Source organism: Primulina eburnea, chromosome 9, assembly GCF_022965805.1.
Source record: "Primulina eburnea isolate SZY01 chromosome 9, ASM2296580v1, whole genome shotgun sequence".
NCBI lineage: Eukaryota > Viridiplantae > Streptophyta > Magnoliopsida > Lamiales > Gesneriaceae > Primulina > Primulina eburnea.
This window is the reverse complement of record NC_133109.1, coordinates 4196652-4213339: the sequence shown is the minus strand read 5'-3', so window position 1 is coordinate 4213339 and position 16688 is coordinate 4196652. Positions and strand designations below refer to the sequence as shown.

General features: G+C 35.8%; 1 protein-coding gene across 1 annotated transcript; it reads right to left on the bottom strand.

Annotated features, from left to right (window-relative positions):
* Positions 1 to 109: 109 nt before the first annotated feature.
* LOC140841140 (casein kinase 1-like protein HD16) lies at positions 110 to 13059 on the bottom strand. Its single transcript, XM_073208346.1, has 18 exons — positions 12941 to 13059; positions 10269 to 10440; positions 4792 to 4923; positions 4627 to 4700; positions 4475 to 4544; positions 4296 to 4351; positions 4122 to 4193; positions 3295 to 3389; positions 3146 to 3212; positions 2900 to 3029; positions 2581 to 2799; positions 2428 to 2473; positions 2289 to 2379; positions 1553 to 1727; positions 1101 to 1191; positions 871 to 1028; positions 604 to 792; positions 110 to 472 (listed from the first exon to the last, which is right to left on the bottom strand). The coding sequence occupies exons 2-18, from the start codon at positions 10365 to 10367 to the stop codon at positions 398 to 400; spliced, it is 1839 nt and encodes a 612-aa protein (XP_073064447.1). The 5' UTR covers positions 10368 to 10440; positions 12941 to 13059; the 3' UTR covers positions 110 to 397.
* Between the last annotated feature and the right edge of the window lie 3629 nt (positions 13060 to 16688).

Below are 16688 nucleotides of genomic sequence, written 5' to 3'. Positions count from 1 at the left end.
GTTGCTCAAATAGAAGATTTGTCTCATAAAATTAACTCATGAGACCGTCTCTTGAAAAATCAATAAAACATTTTTCGTAATGTTTTTTTTTGGATGATTTATTATTATGAATAGATTGGCATTCAATTTACCAATCTAAGATTTCTAAAAGAAACAAAGCTGCTACCATAAGAACTATGTACACATTTGTTTAGCAAGACGCACAAAAAGAATATACAAGATCCAATATCACCTTTCTCTACTCATCTACCAACCTATAAAACCTATTCAGTAACCAAGATTTTACAAAACCTACATATGTAGTCCAAGAATAACGAACTTTTTTCATCTTTTTCGTTGCATATATCGACCATGTATTCGACTTTAAAGCTCCGGTCTTTCCAATCAAGCAAGGATCTTAACCATGGCGATTATTAGAAACTGTACGACCATAACAAATCAACGTAACATACAGGTCTCTCAACCACATATCCTTTAACAAGCCCCGGAAAAAAAAAAAAAAGAAAAAAGGAGGAGAGCAATCAATCCTAATGTCATGAGAGTTCCAACATATAAAAATATGATTGCGGAAAAAAAGGGATTTCTAGATTAAGGCTAACTAACCGCGATATTGGAACATGGAAAGGTAGATGTACATGACGTTTCTTGTATTTCATCCATAGGATTAAAAATTGATCTAGTTAAAATGAACGCTGCCTGATCACTGGTTGCTGCAGCCGCAGTTATGCTGTAGCCATTATCCCAGCGGTGACGAATTTCTTCTCTAGGATACCGGAAATCTAGCTCTAGTACCTACAGAATGAAAGGGACAATCAGTCTAGGTTGCACGAAATTAATAATAAGGATGTTAAACCTTGCTCATGGGGAAACCTGGTTTGAAAATTCGGCACCAAGAGACATAACAACTGCCCATCTAGTGCCTGAAGTGGCCATGGACGTAACTTTGTAACCTTCACTCCACTTTTTGCTTACCCACCTATATGGAAATGAATCATATATTTTGTAACTCTGTTCCGTGTAAAGCGTCCCTGAGTCAAGTTCGAAAAATTTAGGAGATCCGTTTGGAAAAATAATATATTCAGAGACGAACACTAAGTTACCTTTCGACATCACAACCAACGAACTACCATTCTTGGCTCCAGCAACTGCACTGATGTGAAAATTCTCATCCCATTGTTGGTATATCCATTCCTACAGTAACCCAAAAATTAGCAGTGTTGAATTCTGAAGGATAGAGAGATGTACACTGAATAGAGAACATAACACAATTTACTTAGCTTGATCAATGTTTAGAGAGTAAAACTTATTCTCATAGGTTAAAACACATATTTTAATAGATAAAAGGAAATATATCCAAAACCATAGCACCATACCAAATATGTATCATAATCTTGACAATATCAAATTTGATTACAAAATGTTATCTTGTAGAAAACTTGAGTATGACCTAAAATTTCAAACAGAAGAGAGTGAAAGCAGTATAGTTTTCTACATCAATGCATTATAAAACACATTGGACGGTTTGGGAAAAAAACCAAAAGTTAGTGTGTACCCTGTCAAGAAAGAGAGGAGATAGCCTGCAAACTTGTTCGGTGAAGCCAGTACTGGCATCCATTACAAGTGCCCACAGATTTTCGCAGGATGCTACGGCTCTGATGAATAAGCCTTGGTTTCTTCCCTCTACAATGTGGTGGACAAGCATTGAATCCATCACATCATAATGGCATCTTCAATGTAGCCAATCAAGCGTGAAGTCGATATTAGAAAAGTAAAAAAAAGGAAATAAATAAAAACTGAAAGGTAAAATCAATGTTTAAACAAATCACCTCTAGAAAGTCACAAGAAGTATAATGTTAACTATATAGGTAATGTTTGCTCTCATTTTCCAGGATTAGTTCTCCATTTGTTAAAATAAAAGAAAACCTTGCATTCCCATTTTCATTTTCCTCCCCAAAACTGATTTTCCATCCTCTTCACCCCTCCAATAAATATTCTAATATTATTTATGTTTTATCAAAGATTCTATATTTAAAAACTTCAAATATCAAACATACTGTTGAAAAAATTATATATCCATTATCTTACATAATTCTCAAATCGACTTCAATATACATCATTTGATATCCATCTGAAAATATATCTCAGTTCAAAAATAATACATAAATACTTCTCGTTCTCAATAAAGTTTTAGAAAATATTGTCGAGAAAACAACAAACAGAAACAAGATGTTCTGAAACTCAAAATAAACTTTTGAAGAAATTGAACTGAGAATGAAGGGGTCAAATACCTTTGGTGCATGGGTTTACAACCATTATAAACGCTTATCCACTGTACTGCAGGTATTCCGAAGCAAACTTTCTTTTCAGGTTGTTCATCACCTTCATCTTCAAGCCAATACAGTGGATAATTTTTAGGTTGTTCATCACCTTCGTCTTCAAGCCAATCTCTCTTGTAACCAACCTTATTTATAAGCTTCATCGACAAAACAAACAGGTAAGCCAACTACATGTCACTCGCACATTGTATCATCCAAAAAACATAAAAAGAAAACTTTTAGTCCATTATTAAGCAGCAAGCACCTTTTGTGCACCCTCGATGTTGATTGGTCTGCTATCTGGCTCTGCCCCAACGATTCCATCAAACAAGAAGATACATTTAGCATAATCAGGGTCCTCGTCAAATTTCAAATTTACCGCATATTTCATAAACAGCATAAAAGGTTGTGGACAGAAAGAGCAAAGTTCCTCGGGTGAAGTTTCCATCTTCTTCTTGCAAACAAGGAACTCACTATTATCACCCTATTTTACAGCAGAAAAATGTTTGAAAGAGATTATGTGATGAGAACAATGAGAAGATAGACACAAAAAAGTAACAGCATGGGTAGTTCAGGACACTGACCTTGAATCCTTGCCAAGGTAATCCCCTCCGCAAAAGGAATATGAGTGTGTAAGCAAGAGATTCTAAATCATCTCTCCTGCTTGCAGTTTGACCTAAATGAGTATGAACACTAGCATAACGGAGAGTTCCCCTAACAGCCAATAAAAAACACATTTCAACAACAGTGTCCCGAACAAAAGGGATGAAAACCATGGATAGAAACAATGAGGTTTCCCTACAAGTTTCAAGTTATTTGGATGCCTATACCTGAACAAACCTGGTCGTGGGTCATATTGCACATGCAAATTAGAGTTGGCATCCTTCCATCTAGAGGCTGGTGATGCAAAAGTACTTGCAATAGATTCTTAGGTATTGCAAGAGATACAAATGAATCGACAAGAAACAAAATCAGGTACCTAAACCAAGATCTACAAGGTATAGTTTTTTCTCATCCGGGGTCCCTGGAGGACCAAGCAATATATTTGCAGGCTTCACGTCTCCATGGACAAACCTGTCAGTTTTTTTCAAGTAATTAATGAAAAGATCAATTATGTTTCATCATGCAAGTATCTACACATCATCATCCGTGAGAAAGACGCATAAAAAGAAGATCAAAGCTTGTATGATTTACCAATTCACCGCACCTAAGAGTTTCAAAGAGAATATAAGGTAGATCAAATGCAAGTCAAACTTCCCTTCACTTCTCAAAGTGGAACACATCAAGTTATGTGATGCATTTTCAAAAGTCTCCTTAACTTAAACATATCAATAACACTACCTCAAGTCTTGAAAGTCTGCAGTTCAACAACAAGCATCCACTACTCTTTGTGACTTGTGAGTAATTGAGAAGATGCAAGCAATAATAAAACAAATCTGAAACTATGGCTCAGTATTTATTGATTCTGAAGGGTTGATTATCTGGACAAAACTCAAATTTTAGACATTGAAGAATGAACTCATTGTGTTTTCACTTAGAAGTTTAAATATTTTTTTTTGGGCTGTTGGTGGATCTGGAGAGGGAGGGAGTAAACATAAAAATAAAAACATTGCATCGACATAGAAAAGAAGACATACTAAAATTCTGAAATTACAAACTGCAAACTGACAACCTGGCATAAAATAACTATAAAAAACACTTGCCAATTTGAACACGCAGGCTAAATCATAATAACATAAAAACTAAATAAAACATAGAACCCCCAAAATTTCGCCCGGACTTGCACAAATGGTGAAGAAAACTCACTCTCTGGAATGCATCCCCTCCAGTATAGAAATAGCTTCGACAGCTATGCAAGCCACCATTGTAAAAGATATCCTGGATTTTGCAAGATAAAAGTTTAGTTGAGCAATTAAAAAAAACAACCAAGAACGTTCATTGTTGGAAATGGTAGAGAAACCACAGCATTGTTACACTTACACTCGGGGATTACTGCAAAAAATGTCCCACAAGCTTGGTCCAAGCTTGTCCATGATCTGCAAATTAATTCTCCAACTTCAACTTTCAAATTGAGAAACCAAAAGGAAGAATATAGGAAGAAAACCTAAAACAATATTACCAGACAAAAGAAGAACAGATAAATGCTGTAATCAACATACCATCATATAATAGTCACCCTTCCGAACGAAATGGTGCACTCGTGGTATACCAGGACTTTCCTTCATCTTACTGTGCTCGTCACAATTCATAACATATTTACTTGCAAAATCAATGAGACGAATTCACAACAGAATAGGTTGAAGATTCTTACTAGTAAACCTGCCATTCATAAGGCAGGCCAAAATTGCATCCTTCACTCAAATGATGTTCAAATTTTATAGCCACCTGTTAAGTTCAAGCAGAGGTATTTCAATATGATGGAGAATATATGTCTACATTGAGAGCCAGCAGAATTAAATGAACCTAGAATGCCTACTTCTGCAGCTTCACGACCAGTTCCTCTAGAAATGCTACCACCAGCTATCGCACGACCAACATACACCTTTCCAAAACTTCCTTTACCTAGCCTCTTTTCAATTTTATACGTCAGCGAATCATCAATCTGAATCTGTAATGACCGAGTCATGAAATGGATTAAAGATGAGTCTGTCTTCAATTCCAATAGGTTATAGAAGAACACAAGAGATTGTTTTTCTTAAGTGTGTGAATAACTCTTCGACACATTGTGTCACAGGATATCACACCCAAAAAACTAAAGACCAGAAAACTGAAAAATAAACAATAAAAAGATTTGCACGTTTTTTACCAAAACTAAGCTAAATTGTAGCTCTCCCTTCAAATTAGTTGGTTCTTACATATAAAAAGGCCCATACATGCGAACATATAAAGATAACCAGGAAACAAAGATGGTTCATACGTCAAATGTACATATATAAGCGTTTATACTCGTCTTCAAACGTGAATCTCAAACAGCTGGCATAGTTCCGAAAATTTATCTAAGAATTAAACGTTTAACAATTTAAAAATCGAAATCACTTTCCTAGCAGTCATTATAGATTTCAACTCGGAATCATGAATGCACGTATAATTTATCTTTACTTGTTTTCACCCCAACAAGCATGTGACAGCACAAAAAACGACAACACTACAACTCAAAAGATAACAAACTCATAAAAATCTTGGAACATAATCTGATATTATGATCTGAAGAAATTGAGAAGAAGAGAATTCTTATTCATACTGATTTCATATATATTACAAGTATATATAGAGATGTCTCTAGTAATCGTAATCACAAATGATTCCTAAAAATCTGCCTATAACAAAATTAGTTCTAAATATCTCCACTAATGTAGCATGACATATATACAAGATATTATACACAAAATATTCTTTTATGCTCCAATACTCCCCCTCAAGCTGGATCCAGAAGATTGATGGATCCAAGCTTGCTCAAAATCCGGTGGAACTGAGTAGTTGTCAACACCTTGGTGAACACATCAGCTAGTTGATCATTAGAGCGCACATATTGAGTGTCAATTAATTTGGATTGAACCTGTTGACGAATGTAGTGACAGTCCACTTCAATGTGTTTGGTTCTTTTATGGAACACGGGATTAGAAGCAATGTGCATAGCAGCCTGATTATCACAAAAAAGTTTCATAGGAATGGAGCTAGGACAGCCTAGATCTATAAGAAGACGGTTAAGCCATACGAGTTCACATGCTGCAGAAGCCATCGCACGATACTCAGCTTCAGCACTAGATCGGGCGACCACATGTTGTTTTTTACTTTTCCAAGACACCAGATTACCACCCACAAACATACAATAACCAGTAGTAGAACGACGATCAAGTGCATTTCCAGCCCAATCAGAATCGGTATATCCCATAATATTAGTGTGACCATTACGGGTCATTACTATTCCACGACCAATCGTGCCTTTCAGATACCGCAAGATTCGTTTTACCATGCCTAGATGTTGAATGGTTGGGGCATGCATATGTTGACTAACAAGACTGACAGCAAACGTAATATCCGGTCTCGTGATAGTCAAGTAGATGAGCTTTCCAACAAGTTTCTGATAATGGCTTGGTGAGTCTAGGGGTTTCTGTGTAGGTGTAAGCCTCAATTTGCTGTCAAGAGGTGTAGCAACGGGTTTGGTGTTGAACATTTCAGCATCTTGAAGTAAGTCTAAAATGTATTTGCGCTGGTTAAGGAACAGCCCTTTGCTGGAAGCAGCCATTTCAATTCCAAGAAAGTACTTCAATGAACCAAGATCCTTGATTGGAAATATATGCTGAAGTTTCAATTTTAACTGAGCAATAGAATCAGTATTATTCCCGGTAATAATGAGATCATCAACGTATATTAATACCACAAGTGTGTCAACTGAGCCACGCAAGACATAAAGGGACGAATCAGCTGAGCTCCTTTTAAAACCAAGAGCTTCAAGAGCAGTGCTCAACTTGGCGTGCCATGCACGGGGAATTTGTTTCAAACCATAAATTGATTTATGGAGGTGACATACCAAGTTAGGATTTTCACTTTGAGGATGCCCGGGAGGAAGCTTCATAAACACTTCTTCCTCGAGATCGCCATGCAAAAATGCATTTTTGACGTCCATCTGAAACAAAGGCCACCCATTATTAATAGCAACTGATAAAAGAACTCGTATCGTGGTCATCTTGGCAACGGGAGCAAAAGTTTCCTTGTAATCGACACCAAATTTTTGGGTGAAACCTTGAGCAACAAGGCGTGCTTTATGCCTATCAAGAGAACCATCGGAGTTGAACTTCATTTTAAAAACCCAACGACAACCAACTGCATGTTTTCCCAGAGGAAGAGGCACTATAGTCCAAGTTTTGTTCTCAGAAAGAGCAGTTAATTCTTCAAGCATAGCTTTCTGCCAAACGGCCTGGGATTTGGCTTCATGGAAGTTCTTGGGCTCAGGAGCGTTTGATATAGCTGTAAGGAAGGCTGTATGCGAAGATGATAGTCGTTGGTATGACAGAAAATTAGAGATAGGGTACCTAACTGTATGAGCAACATAATCTGCCAGTTTTGTTGGAGGTTGACGCATCCGCGGAGGATTACGTCGGGAAGATATTGGATCACCTTGTGTATGGGAAGGAACTTGCTCGGATGATTCTACAATAGCCTCCCTGGAAGGAACACTCGAGATATCCAAGTGATTATCACAGTGTTCTGAGATAGCTTGGCTAGGATGTAGATCTTGAGTAGATTGATGACCATAATCAATGCTAGGCAGAGGAAATGGCTCAGGCAGCTTCTCCCCCTGACTAGGGGCAACAAAGTATGGAATTTGTTCAGCAAAACGGACATCTCTAGTCACATATAATTTCTTGGAGAGAACGTCATAACATTTGTATACTTTTTGTGTTTGAGAATAACCAAGAAATATGCACTTAACAGCTCGAGGATCAAGCTTGTCACGGTGAGTAGTTGAGACGTGTACAAAACAAGTGCATCCAAAGACTTTGAGATGAGACAAATCAGGTGCTTTGTCCTGCAATACTTCAAGAGGACATTTAAAATCCAGCACTCGACTGGGTAAGCGATTCACAAGATAGGTTGCAGTAAGAATTCCATGAGACCAAAAATGTTTTGGGACATTCATTTGAAGCATTATAGCTCGAGTTTTCTCCAGCATGTCACGATTTTTACGTTCGGCAATCCCATTTTGTTGAGGTGTATTGACACAACTAGTCTGATGCAATATTCCGTTAGAAATTAAATATTTTGTCATGTTATGAGACACATATTCTGTGCCATTGTCAGATCGAAGGACTTTAATATGAGCTGAAAATTGAGTTGTAACCAACATGTGAAAATCCTTAAAGAAGTCAAAAACTTCACCTTTTGATTTCAATAAGTACACCCAAGTAATCCTAGAAAAATCATCAATAAAGGTTACAAAATATCTAAATCCATCTAGAGAGGAGGAAAAAGGCCCCCAAATATCTGAATGTACAATCTCAAATGGCTGAGTAGTACGAGATTGTGATGAGATAAAAGGAAGCCTAGAGGACTTAGAAAAATGACAGATATCACAGTCAAGTGTTCCTTTATGTGAGACTTGATTTATTTTGCTAAGAACTTTATTTGAAGGATGTGCGAGAAGGCGGTGCCATAAAAGTTGCTCATTAAAGGGAGAGGAAACAGCCTGAAATCCCTTGGTAACCTGAGAATTAGGAGAGAAGTAGTAGAGTCCATGCAAATGAAATCCTTCACCAATCATCTCCTTGGTGACGAGGTCCTGAAAGATGACCTTGTGAGGAGTAAATATAACTTCACAATTGAGCGAAGATGTCAGTTTGTGAACGGACAACAACTGAAAGGGAAAGGATGGAACATATAGAACATCAGACTCTATAGTATTTGAAACAAGTTTAATTTTGCCCTTACCCTTTACAAGAGCACTTTTCCCATTTGCTACAGATACCAGAGAAGGTGTAGCAAAAGAACAAAAATCATAAACATGGGTCAACTTATTTGACATGTGATCTGTGGCACCAGAATCAATGACCCATACATCATGCAAACTATCAATTTCGAGAGCAGTTAGAAAAGCAATCGGAATACCTTGGTTGGCATCAGAATTTGTATCAGCCAAAAAACTAGCAAACTGACTAAGAAGTGCAGCTGGCTGATCTTTTTCTTGATTTATAACTCCTCCTTGGATAGCTCCCTGACCATTCCTATCTTGTAAATAATTAGCGAAATCATTAAGTAAAGCAACAGGATTAGAAGAAGGAGATTCAATGGAGCCTGTAGCCACATGAGCCTTATGATCAGGGATTCGTTTTTGATATCCTCCGCCTTTCTGATCTTTGGAGAATTTGGGTTTCAACTCTGGGTGAAGTGTCCAACAACGATTAATCGAGTGACCAATCATATGGCAATGCTGACATTTGAGATCAGGGCGTTTGCCCTTGTAAGATTTTTCTTCAGAGGACGAGCGAGTAATATACGCACGAACATCCGGAGGATTGGGATTAATAGAGTGTGTCATGACTTTTCGGCATACTTCCTCGCGCTGAATGGTCGCACAAATATTCTTGAAGGAAGGTAACTCAGTATTCATTAGAATATGACTCCTTAAATCCTCAAACTCAGGATTAAGACTAGCCAATAACTGAAAAATTCGGTCCTCCTCAGTTCTCTTCCGCAAGACAGCTGCGTCAACTGTAGGAGGTTTATAAATCTCCAACTCGTTCCACAAACTCTTCAGGCTCCCTAGCAAACTTACGAATGGCTTCCCATCTTGATGAAGGTTTGCAATCTCCCTGTGAATTTGGAAGATCCTGGCAGAATTGTTTTGGTTGCCATACATGTCATGGACAGCGGTCCAAAGATCCAAAGAAGATTCTGAATAGTTGAAGATTTCTGCAAGATTACGCTCCATCGAATTAAGAATCCATGACATAACCTGTTGGTCCTTTGATAGCCAAGCCTCATACTCTGGCGAACTTGATTCAGGGGATTGAAGAGAGCCATTAACGAATCCCAACCTTGATCTACCACCAAGAGCAATGGTAATTGCTCTCGACCATGGAAGATAATTGAATTCATTCAACAATACTGAACTCAATTTTTGAGAGATGTTGACATCACCATCAACAATATCCTTCGATCCTCCAGTGGTAACAATAGCATCTGCCATAATCAATAATTAAGAAAATATGGGCAGCTTGTAAGGATCACTGCTCTGATACCATGAAGAAATTGAGAAGAAGAGAATTCTTATTCATACTGATTTCATATATATTACAAGTATATATAGAGATGTCTCTAGTAATCGTAATCACAAATGATTCCTAAAAATCTGCCTATAACAAAATTAGTTCTAAATATCTCCACTAATGTAGCATGACATATATACAAGATATTATACACAAAATATTCTTTTATGATCCAATATGATCTCACAATTTCAGGAAGACCTGCAGCCTTGGCTAATTCATAATCACTTCTATGTTTGTATTTGTCGCAGCCATCCGCTGGCTTTTCTTCCTCCGTTTCTCTCATCAAAGTCCCCTTGTCCCGGATTCAAGAAAAATAAAAACAAAATAAATCCCAATAACATATCTACATGAACTGTCTATAAAGAACTCTATGTAATCATTTTAAAAATGCAATATTTCAACTACTAAATCGCCTTTCAAGAACCAGTCCGTTCAAACAATATATCAATACTTTTTCGGCTGGCCCCTGACTGCATGTACGCAAACATCGCTGATTTTCCAAGAAAGAAAGACGGGCATATTGATTAATCGAACCATGAATCAAGAACGAGGAAAATTGCGTGCCGAGAATTGGAATTGGATTGAATTTGGTAGAATTGAAGTGAAAAAAGTAGACAAGAGATGATTTAGAAGAGTAGCAATACTTAGATATCCCGTTGGGCTTCACAGATAATTAAAGAAACGCACCAAGAATTTGACAAGAAATAGATTTCGCTTATACTGAAGGAGGCGCGCCATTTTGCTTGTTTGGTATCGATATATTTATAAATATAATTTTTGAGTTTCAAAAAATAAATATAATTTTCTGCAGCACGTTATCAACAGCGTGCATTAAAAGCACGCTGCGAATAGTGCTTTTAACGGCGTGCATCAATATGCGCGCTGTTAATATTGTTACACTTGACAGAAATAACGACGTGCAGTAAAAGCACGCTGCGGAAAGTAATATCTGCGGCGTGCATTTATGTGTGCTGTAAATATTATATACTTTCCGCAGCGTGCTTTTCATGCGCGCCGTTAATCACATATACATTAACGGCAGGGACGGATCCAGGAATAAGAGTTGGGGTGGGCTTGAACTCAATATGATAAGTTATATATTATTAAAAAAAAGTACATCATATCGTTCAACGAAGTTGTGCCTTACGTGATTTTAAAACATAAAATTCATCAATAATAGAATTTACATCAATATGTTTAGCTAAATCTCGTTCAATATAGAGTGTCAAACAATCGGCAAGAAAGTCATCCTCCATTTTATTGCGAAGTTCCGTCTTCACATGCTTCATTGTTGAAAAAGCCCGTTCAATAGTGGCAGTAGACACAGATAATGTCAAAACAAGATGAATCAATCTAGTCAACATAACATAAACACTTGACCGTCCACTCTCGGTCAATTGCTGACACAACTCAACAAGTGTAGAAACCTTTAAATTCTGCATCACATCGAGTTTATAAATGTATCAATTCATACTTCAAAACAACAATTTCTTGATCTGTGAAATCTCCAGGATAAAACTTCTTCGCAAGCTTGCAAATATCATCACTGTTAAATGAGTCAAATGAATTTTTAGGATCTAAAGCTATACTAAGAGAAAGAAGTTTCACCGATTACTCATTGAACCGAGTATTTAACTCCATCAAAATGAAATCTATTGCTGCATTAAAAACATCAAAGTGGTAATGATGTTCTATTGAATAAACCGTCGCTAATTAAAACCGCCGATCCACTTTTTTTTTATTTTTTAATAATTTAGCGACGGTTTTAGCAATAACCGTCGCTAATATTTGCGACGGTTTTTGATAAAACTGTCGCCGATCCCCATCGGCGACAGGTTTACTAAAACCGTCGCAAAAGTAGCGACGGTTTTCACAAAACCGTCGCTAAAACCGTCGCTAAATAAAAAAAAATGGGCTGGGCTACAGCCCAGTATAGCCCTAGCGTAGATCCGTCTCTGATTAACAGCGTGCATTAAACGCATGCTACGGAAAGTAATATTACTTACTATCCGCAGCGTGCCAAAATGTGCGCTGTTAATACCCTATGCATTCATGGCTTGCATCGACAGCACGCTGTGGAAAATGTTACGAAATTTCAATTAGCGACGGTTTACAGAAACCGTCGCTAATATAAATATTGCGACGGTTTTTAAACCGTCGCAGATTGCAATATAACAAACGACAAATTTTTGGGAAACCGTCGGTAATAGTCGCAAATTGTGTATAAATATACGATTTCGGTTCCACTTTCCTACACACTATTTTACAACACTTAAAATTTTTCCTTCTTATACGATTTTAACTTCGATTTATGTACGTTTTTTTGTTTCGAAATTTGGTTAATTTTTAAGTGTTTTAATTAAGATCATGAGTTTATTTATTATAGGTGTATTGTATTTTTTTAAAAAATTTACTAAATTATAAAAGTAATTTTTTTTTTATTTTTACGCAGATTTTAGCGACGGTTTATACAACCGTCGCTAATTTTAAATACCGTCATTACAGTTGCAAACCGTCGCTACATTTAAACACCGTCGCTAATATGTAGCGACGGATTTGTCACAAACCGTTGCTAATATTTAGATGTTCTTTTATCATTAACGGCATTCATTGCACGCTGCAGATAGTGTATTAACGGCGTACATATGCACGCTGTCATTAGTTTAGCTATCAACAGCATACTCTGCACGCCGTTATTAGACTAAACCGCAGCGTAAATCGCACGCCGCCAATAGTGTCAAACTTAAGACGGCTTTCAACTTTACAGCGTGCGTCGCAGCGTGCAATGCACGCTGCGGATAGCTTTCCGCGGCGCATATTGTACGCCGCGGAAACCCACTTTTCTTGTAGTGGTACATATCTACATGAACTGTCTATAAAGAACTCTATGTAATCATTTTAAAAATGCAATATTTCAACTACTAAATCGCCTTTCAAGAACCAGTCCGTTCAAACAATATATCAATACTTTTTCGGCTGGCCCCTGACTGCATGTACGCAAACGTCGCTGATTTTCCAAGAAAGAAAGACGGGCATATTGATTAATCGAACCATGAATCAAGAACGAGGAAAATTGCGTGCCGAGAATTGGAATTGGATTGAATTTGGTAGAATTGAAGTGAAAAAAGTAGACAAGAGATGATTTAGAAGAGTAGCAATACTTAGATATCCCGTTGGGCTTCACAGATAATTAAAGAAACGCACCAAGAATTTGACAAGAAATAGATTTCGCTTATACTGAAGGAGGCGCGTCATTTTGCTTGTTTGGTATCGATATATTTATAAATATAATTTTTGAGTTTCAAAAAATAAATATAATTTTTGACCGTCGATTCGATTGGAGCCAACGGCTTGATGGATGGTTTCTGTGAATTTGATGTAAAATAATTTCATATTTAACAATATATTTTTGGATATCAAATTTAAGAGATTTCGAAAAACATTAACATGATCGAAAATAATTGTAATTTTAGTTTTATATATTTTATTTTTTTTGTTTGTAATTTAGATTTTTTTTATTTTGTTAAATGTTAGTTTTACGTTGTTAATTTTGTTTCTTTTGCAAACATGATCATTTTTCGATTATAGCAATTGACTCGATGTTCATGTGTGCAGTGTCGCATCACATTAAGATGAAATATAAATGAAATTATAAAAAGTTGGAAGATATACACTCAATTTGGACAACATATAAAATACAAAATATAAAATATATAGATGTTGTAAATTACAATTTTCCCAAACAAATAAGTACGTTTAGGAAATAGAATAAATTTATTTTAATTGATTATATAAAATGGAATGATAAATTTGAATATTTGAAATAGGATTGGTTAAATTTATTTAGGAAAAAATAATCCTTTTTTTTTCTTTTCAACGTATTTATGAGTTTTCGAAAAATAATTTGAATCATTATTGAAATCTATTAACTCAAATGCAAAATTATGTAGATTAACAAACCATCAAAATTATCCATGAGGGGGTGTCCGTGTTATCGGAGTATGTGAGCACTTTGAGCAATAGTTAGAAGATCGATTCTCTCCATAAACATGTTTTTAAATGAGCTTGCCACACAGAGTTTACTCAGTGCAATTGACATAACTAAAATTTGTGATAGTTTTAGGATTTATCCAATACGTATCTACATATCGTCATAAAAAAATAATAAATAAACAAACCAACCATAAAAATTTATAATACAGATATTATAAATATATGTATATATATGTATGTATGTATGTGTTGGACCCAAATTCTGAAGATTGATTTGGAGCTCCCATCATTTGGTTTAAAATTAAGATTTCACATTTGTCAGCATCTGGTGCCTAGCATGGCATACACACGGAAATTTTGTGATAAAAAAATTGACACTCTCGGTGGGACACAATGGTTCCAAAATATACTGAGAATGGCAGAAAGATGATGCAAATTCCAGTAGGTTTATGAATCATCGTAAGGGAATTCACTCAATAGATACTTGCAATGAAGGACCTATTGATACTAATTTTCCAAATTCATATTATTATAGTTCACATGATGAAACTTGGATTTCTCAGGCAACTTTTGTCGAGAAAAGATTGAGGGGTGGGCAGAAAACCCGAAATACCGAAAAAACCGACCGAGCCGAATAATTTGGTTTAAATGGTTTGGTTTTATCGGTTTTTCGGTCGGTTATGGTTCTAAAATTTATGAAATTCGGTTTTTCGGTTCGGTTTTCGGTTTAATCCCCGAAAAAACTGAAAAACTGAACCGGCCATATTATTGTTAAGTATAAGGTTTTTATGTATAATGGGTCATATAATTTTTAAGTATAACACTTTTTATGTATAATGGCCGGGCCTATTAAGATTTAAGAACTTAGTATCATTAACTCTTAATTTTCAATCGGATTGTTTTTCTTCTTTCTCACCAGTCGAAGTTTTCTTTTCTTTTCTGTATATATTTCTTTAATTTTTTATAAAAAATTAAGTCTCACACATTAAATGTTTGAAAATACTATGATTTAGATTTTAAAGGCATAAAGTGACGTATAATTTTATTTCGTAACAAATTTTATCTAGCCGTATATAACCGGCCGTATAAACCGAACCGTACTACAAAAAAACCGAACCGTAATAAAATGGTTCGGTTTTGGACTAGAGATATTTAAAACCGAAAAACCGAACCATTGTAGAGTAAAACCGGACCAAACCGACCGTTGCCCACCCCTAAAAAGATTGAAGGAATTAGATGATTAATACCATTGGGAGATTTCATTGCATCTAAAATATTTATTCTTATGTTACATGAAAAAAATGGATGAAGAAATAAAATTAAAAATTGAGATTAATTTATTGATGTATGAAAATTTGAAAAAAAACAATAAAATCCTATTTTTTTGTGACGTGTGAGTTTTGATTTCTGAAACTTGATTCTCGCTCAACAAGAATATAGTGAGATTCTTCTCTTTCTCAACTCAAACACTTAGCTATTACTACAACAAAAATGGTTTTTCGCAGCGCGTAAATTCTCTTTCCGTTGCGCACATTGCAAGCTGTTGAAAGTTCAAGATTATCTATGACGTACATGTACACATTGTTAATACTATCATCCGCGGTGTGCATATGTACGTCGTTAATACAATTATCCGCAGCGTGCAATGTACGCCATTAATGTTCATAAAACATCTAAAATGACAAACCGTTGCTAATTAGTGACAATTAAAAAGCGTCTCTGTTGTCGCTAATTTAGAGACTGTTTAAAACGGTTTTTAAAATTAGCGATGGGTCTACATTTCGCAACAATTCAAAAACCGTCGCTAATTTTTTTGTTAAAATAAAAAATTTACTTTTATAATTTAATAATTTTTTAAAAAAACTTACAATCTGATTATGATAACAATACTCATGATCTTAACTCTTAAAAAATTAACTAAAAATTGAAACGAAAAAACGTACCCTAAATCGAAACTAAAATCGTCTAAAAGAAAAAAAAGTTTAAGTGTTGTGAAGTGGTTTGGAGGAAAATGTATCGAAAATACGGATATTTATAGACAATTTGATACGGTTTTTGGTTTAACCGTCGCTATTCGCGAAGATTTTTAATTAAACCGTTAACTGTCGCTATTCGAGATGATTTTTAATTCAACCATCGCTAATTTAAAAATTGCAATTCCGCGCTCATTTTTTGCAGCGTGCTAATATGTATTCCGTGAATAATAATATTGACGGCGTGCTATTAATGTCTGCCGTTAATGTCTAGACACGATTTTTTTTAAATGATTTACTTTTGACATCGCACATAAACATGTACGCTGTTAATAATACTATTAACTGCGTGCCTTTATTGTGCGTTGCGAAAATTGCATAGGTTGTTAACAGCCATATATAGCTGCACTCTGTCGTTTATATAATTTATTATCAGCACACATTAATGCACGATGTGGATATTACTATCCGCAGCGTGCTTTTAATGCAGCCGTTATTTCTGTCAAGTGCAACAATATTAACAGCGCACATATGGGTGCACGACGTTAAAAGTAATATTCGCAGCGTGCTTTTAATGCATGTTGTTGATGACGTGCTGCGGAAAATCATTTTTTTGTATTGTATTATATATACTAGTA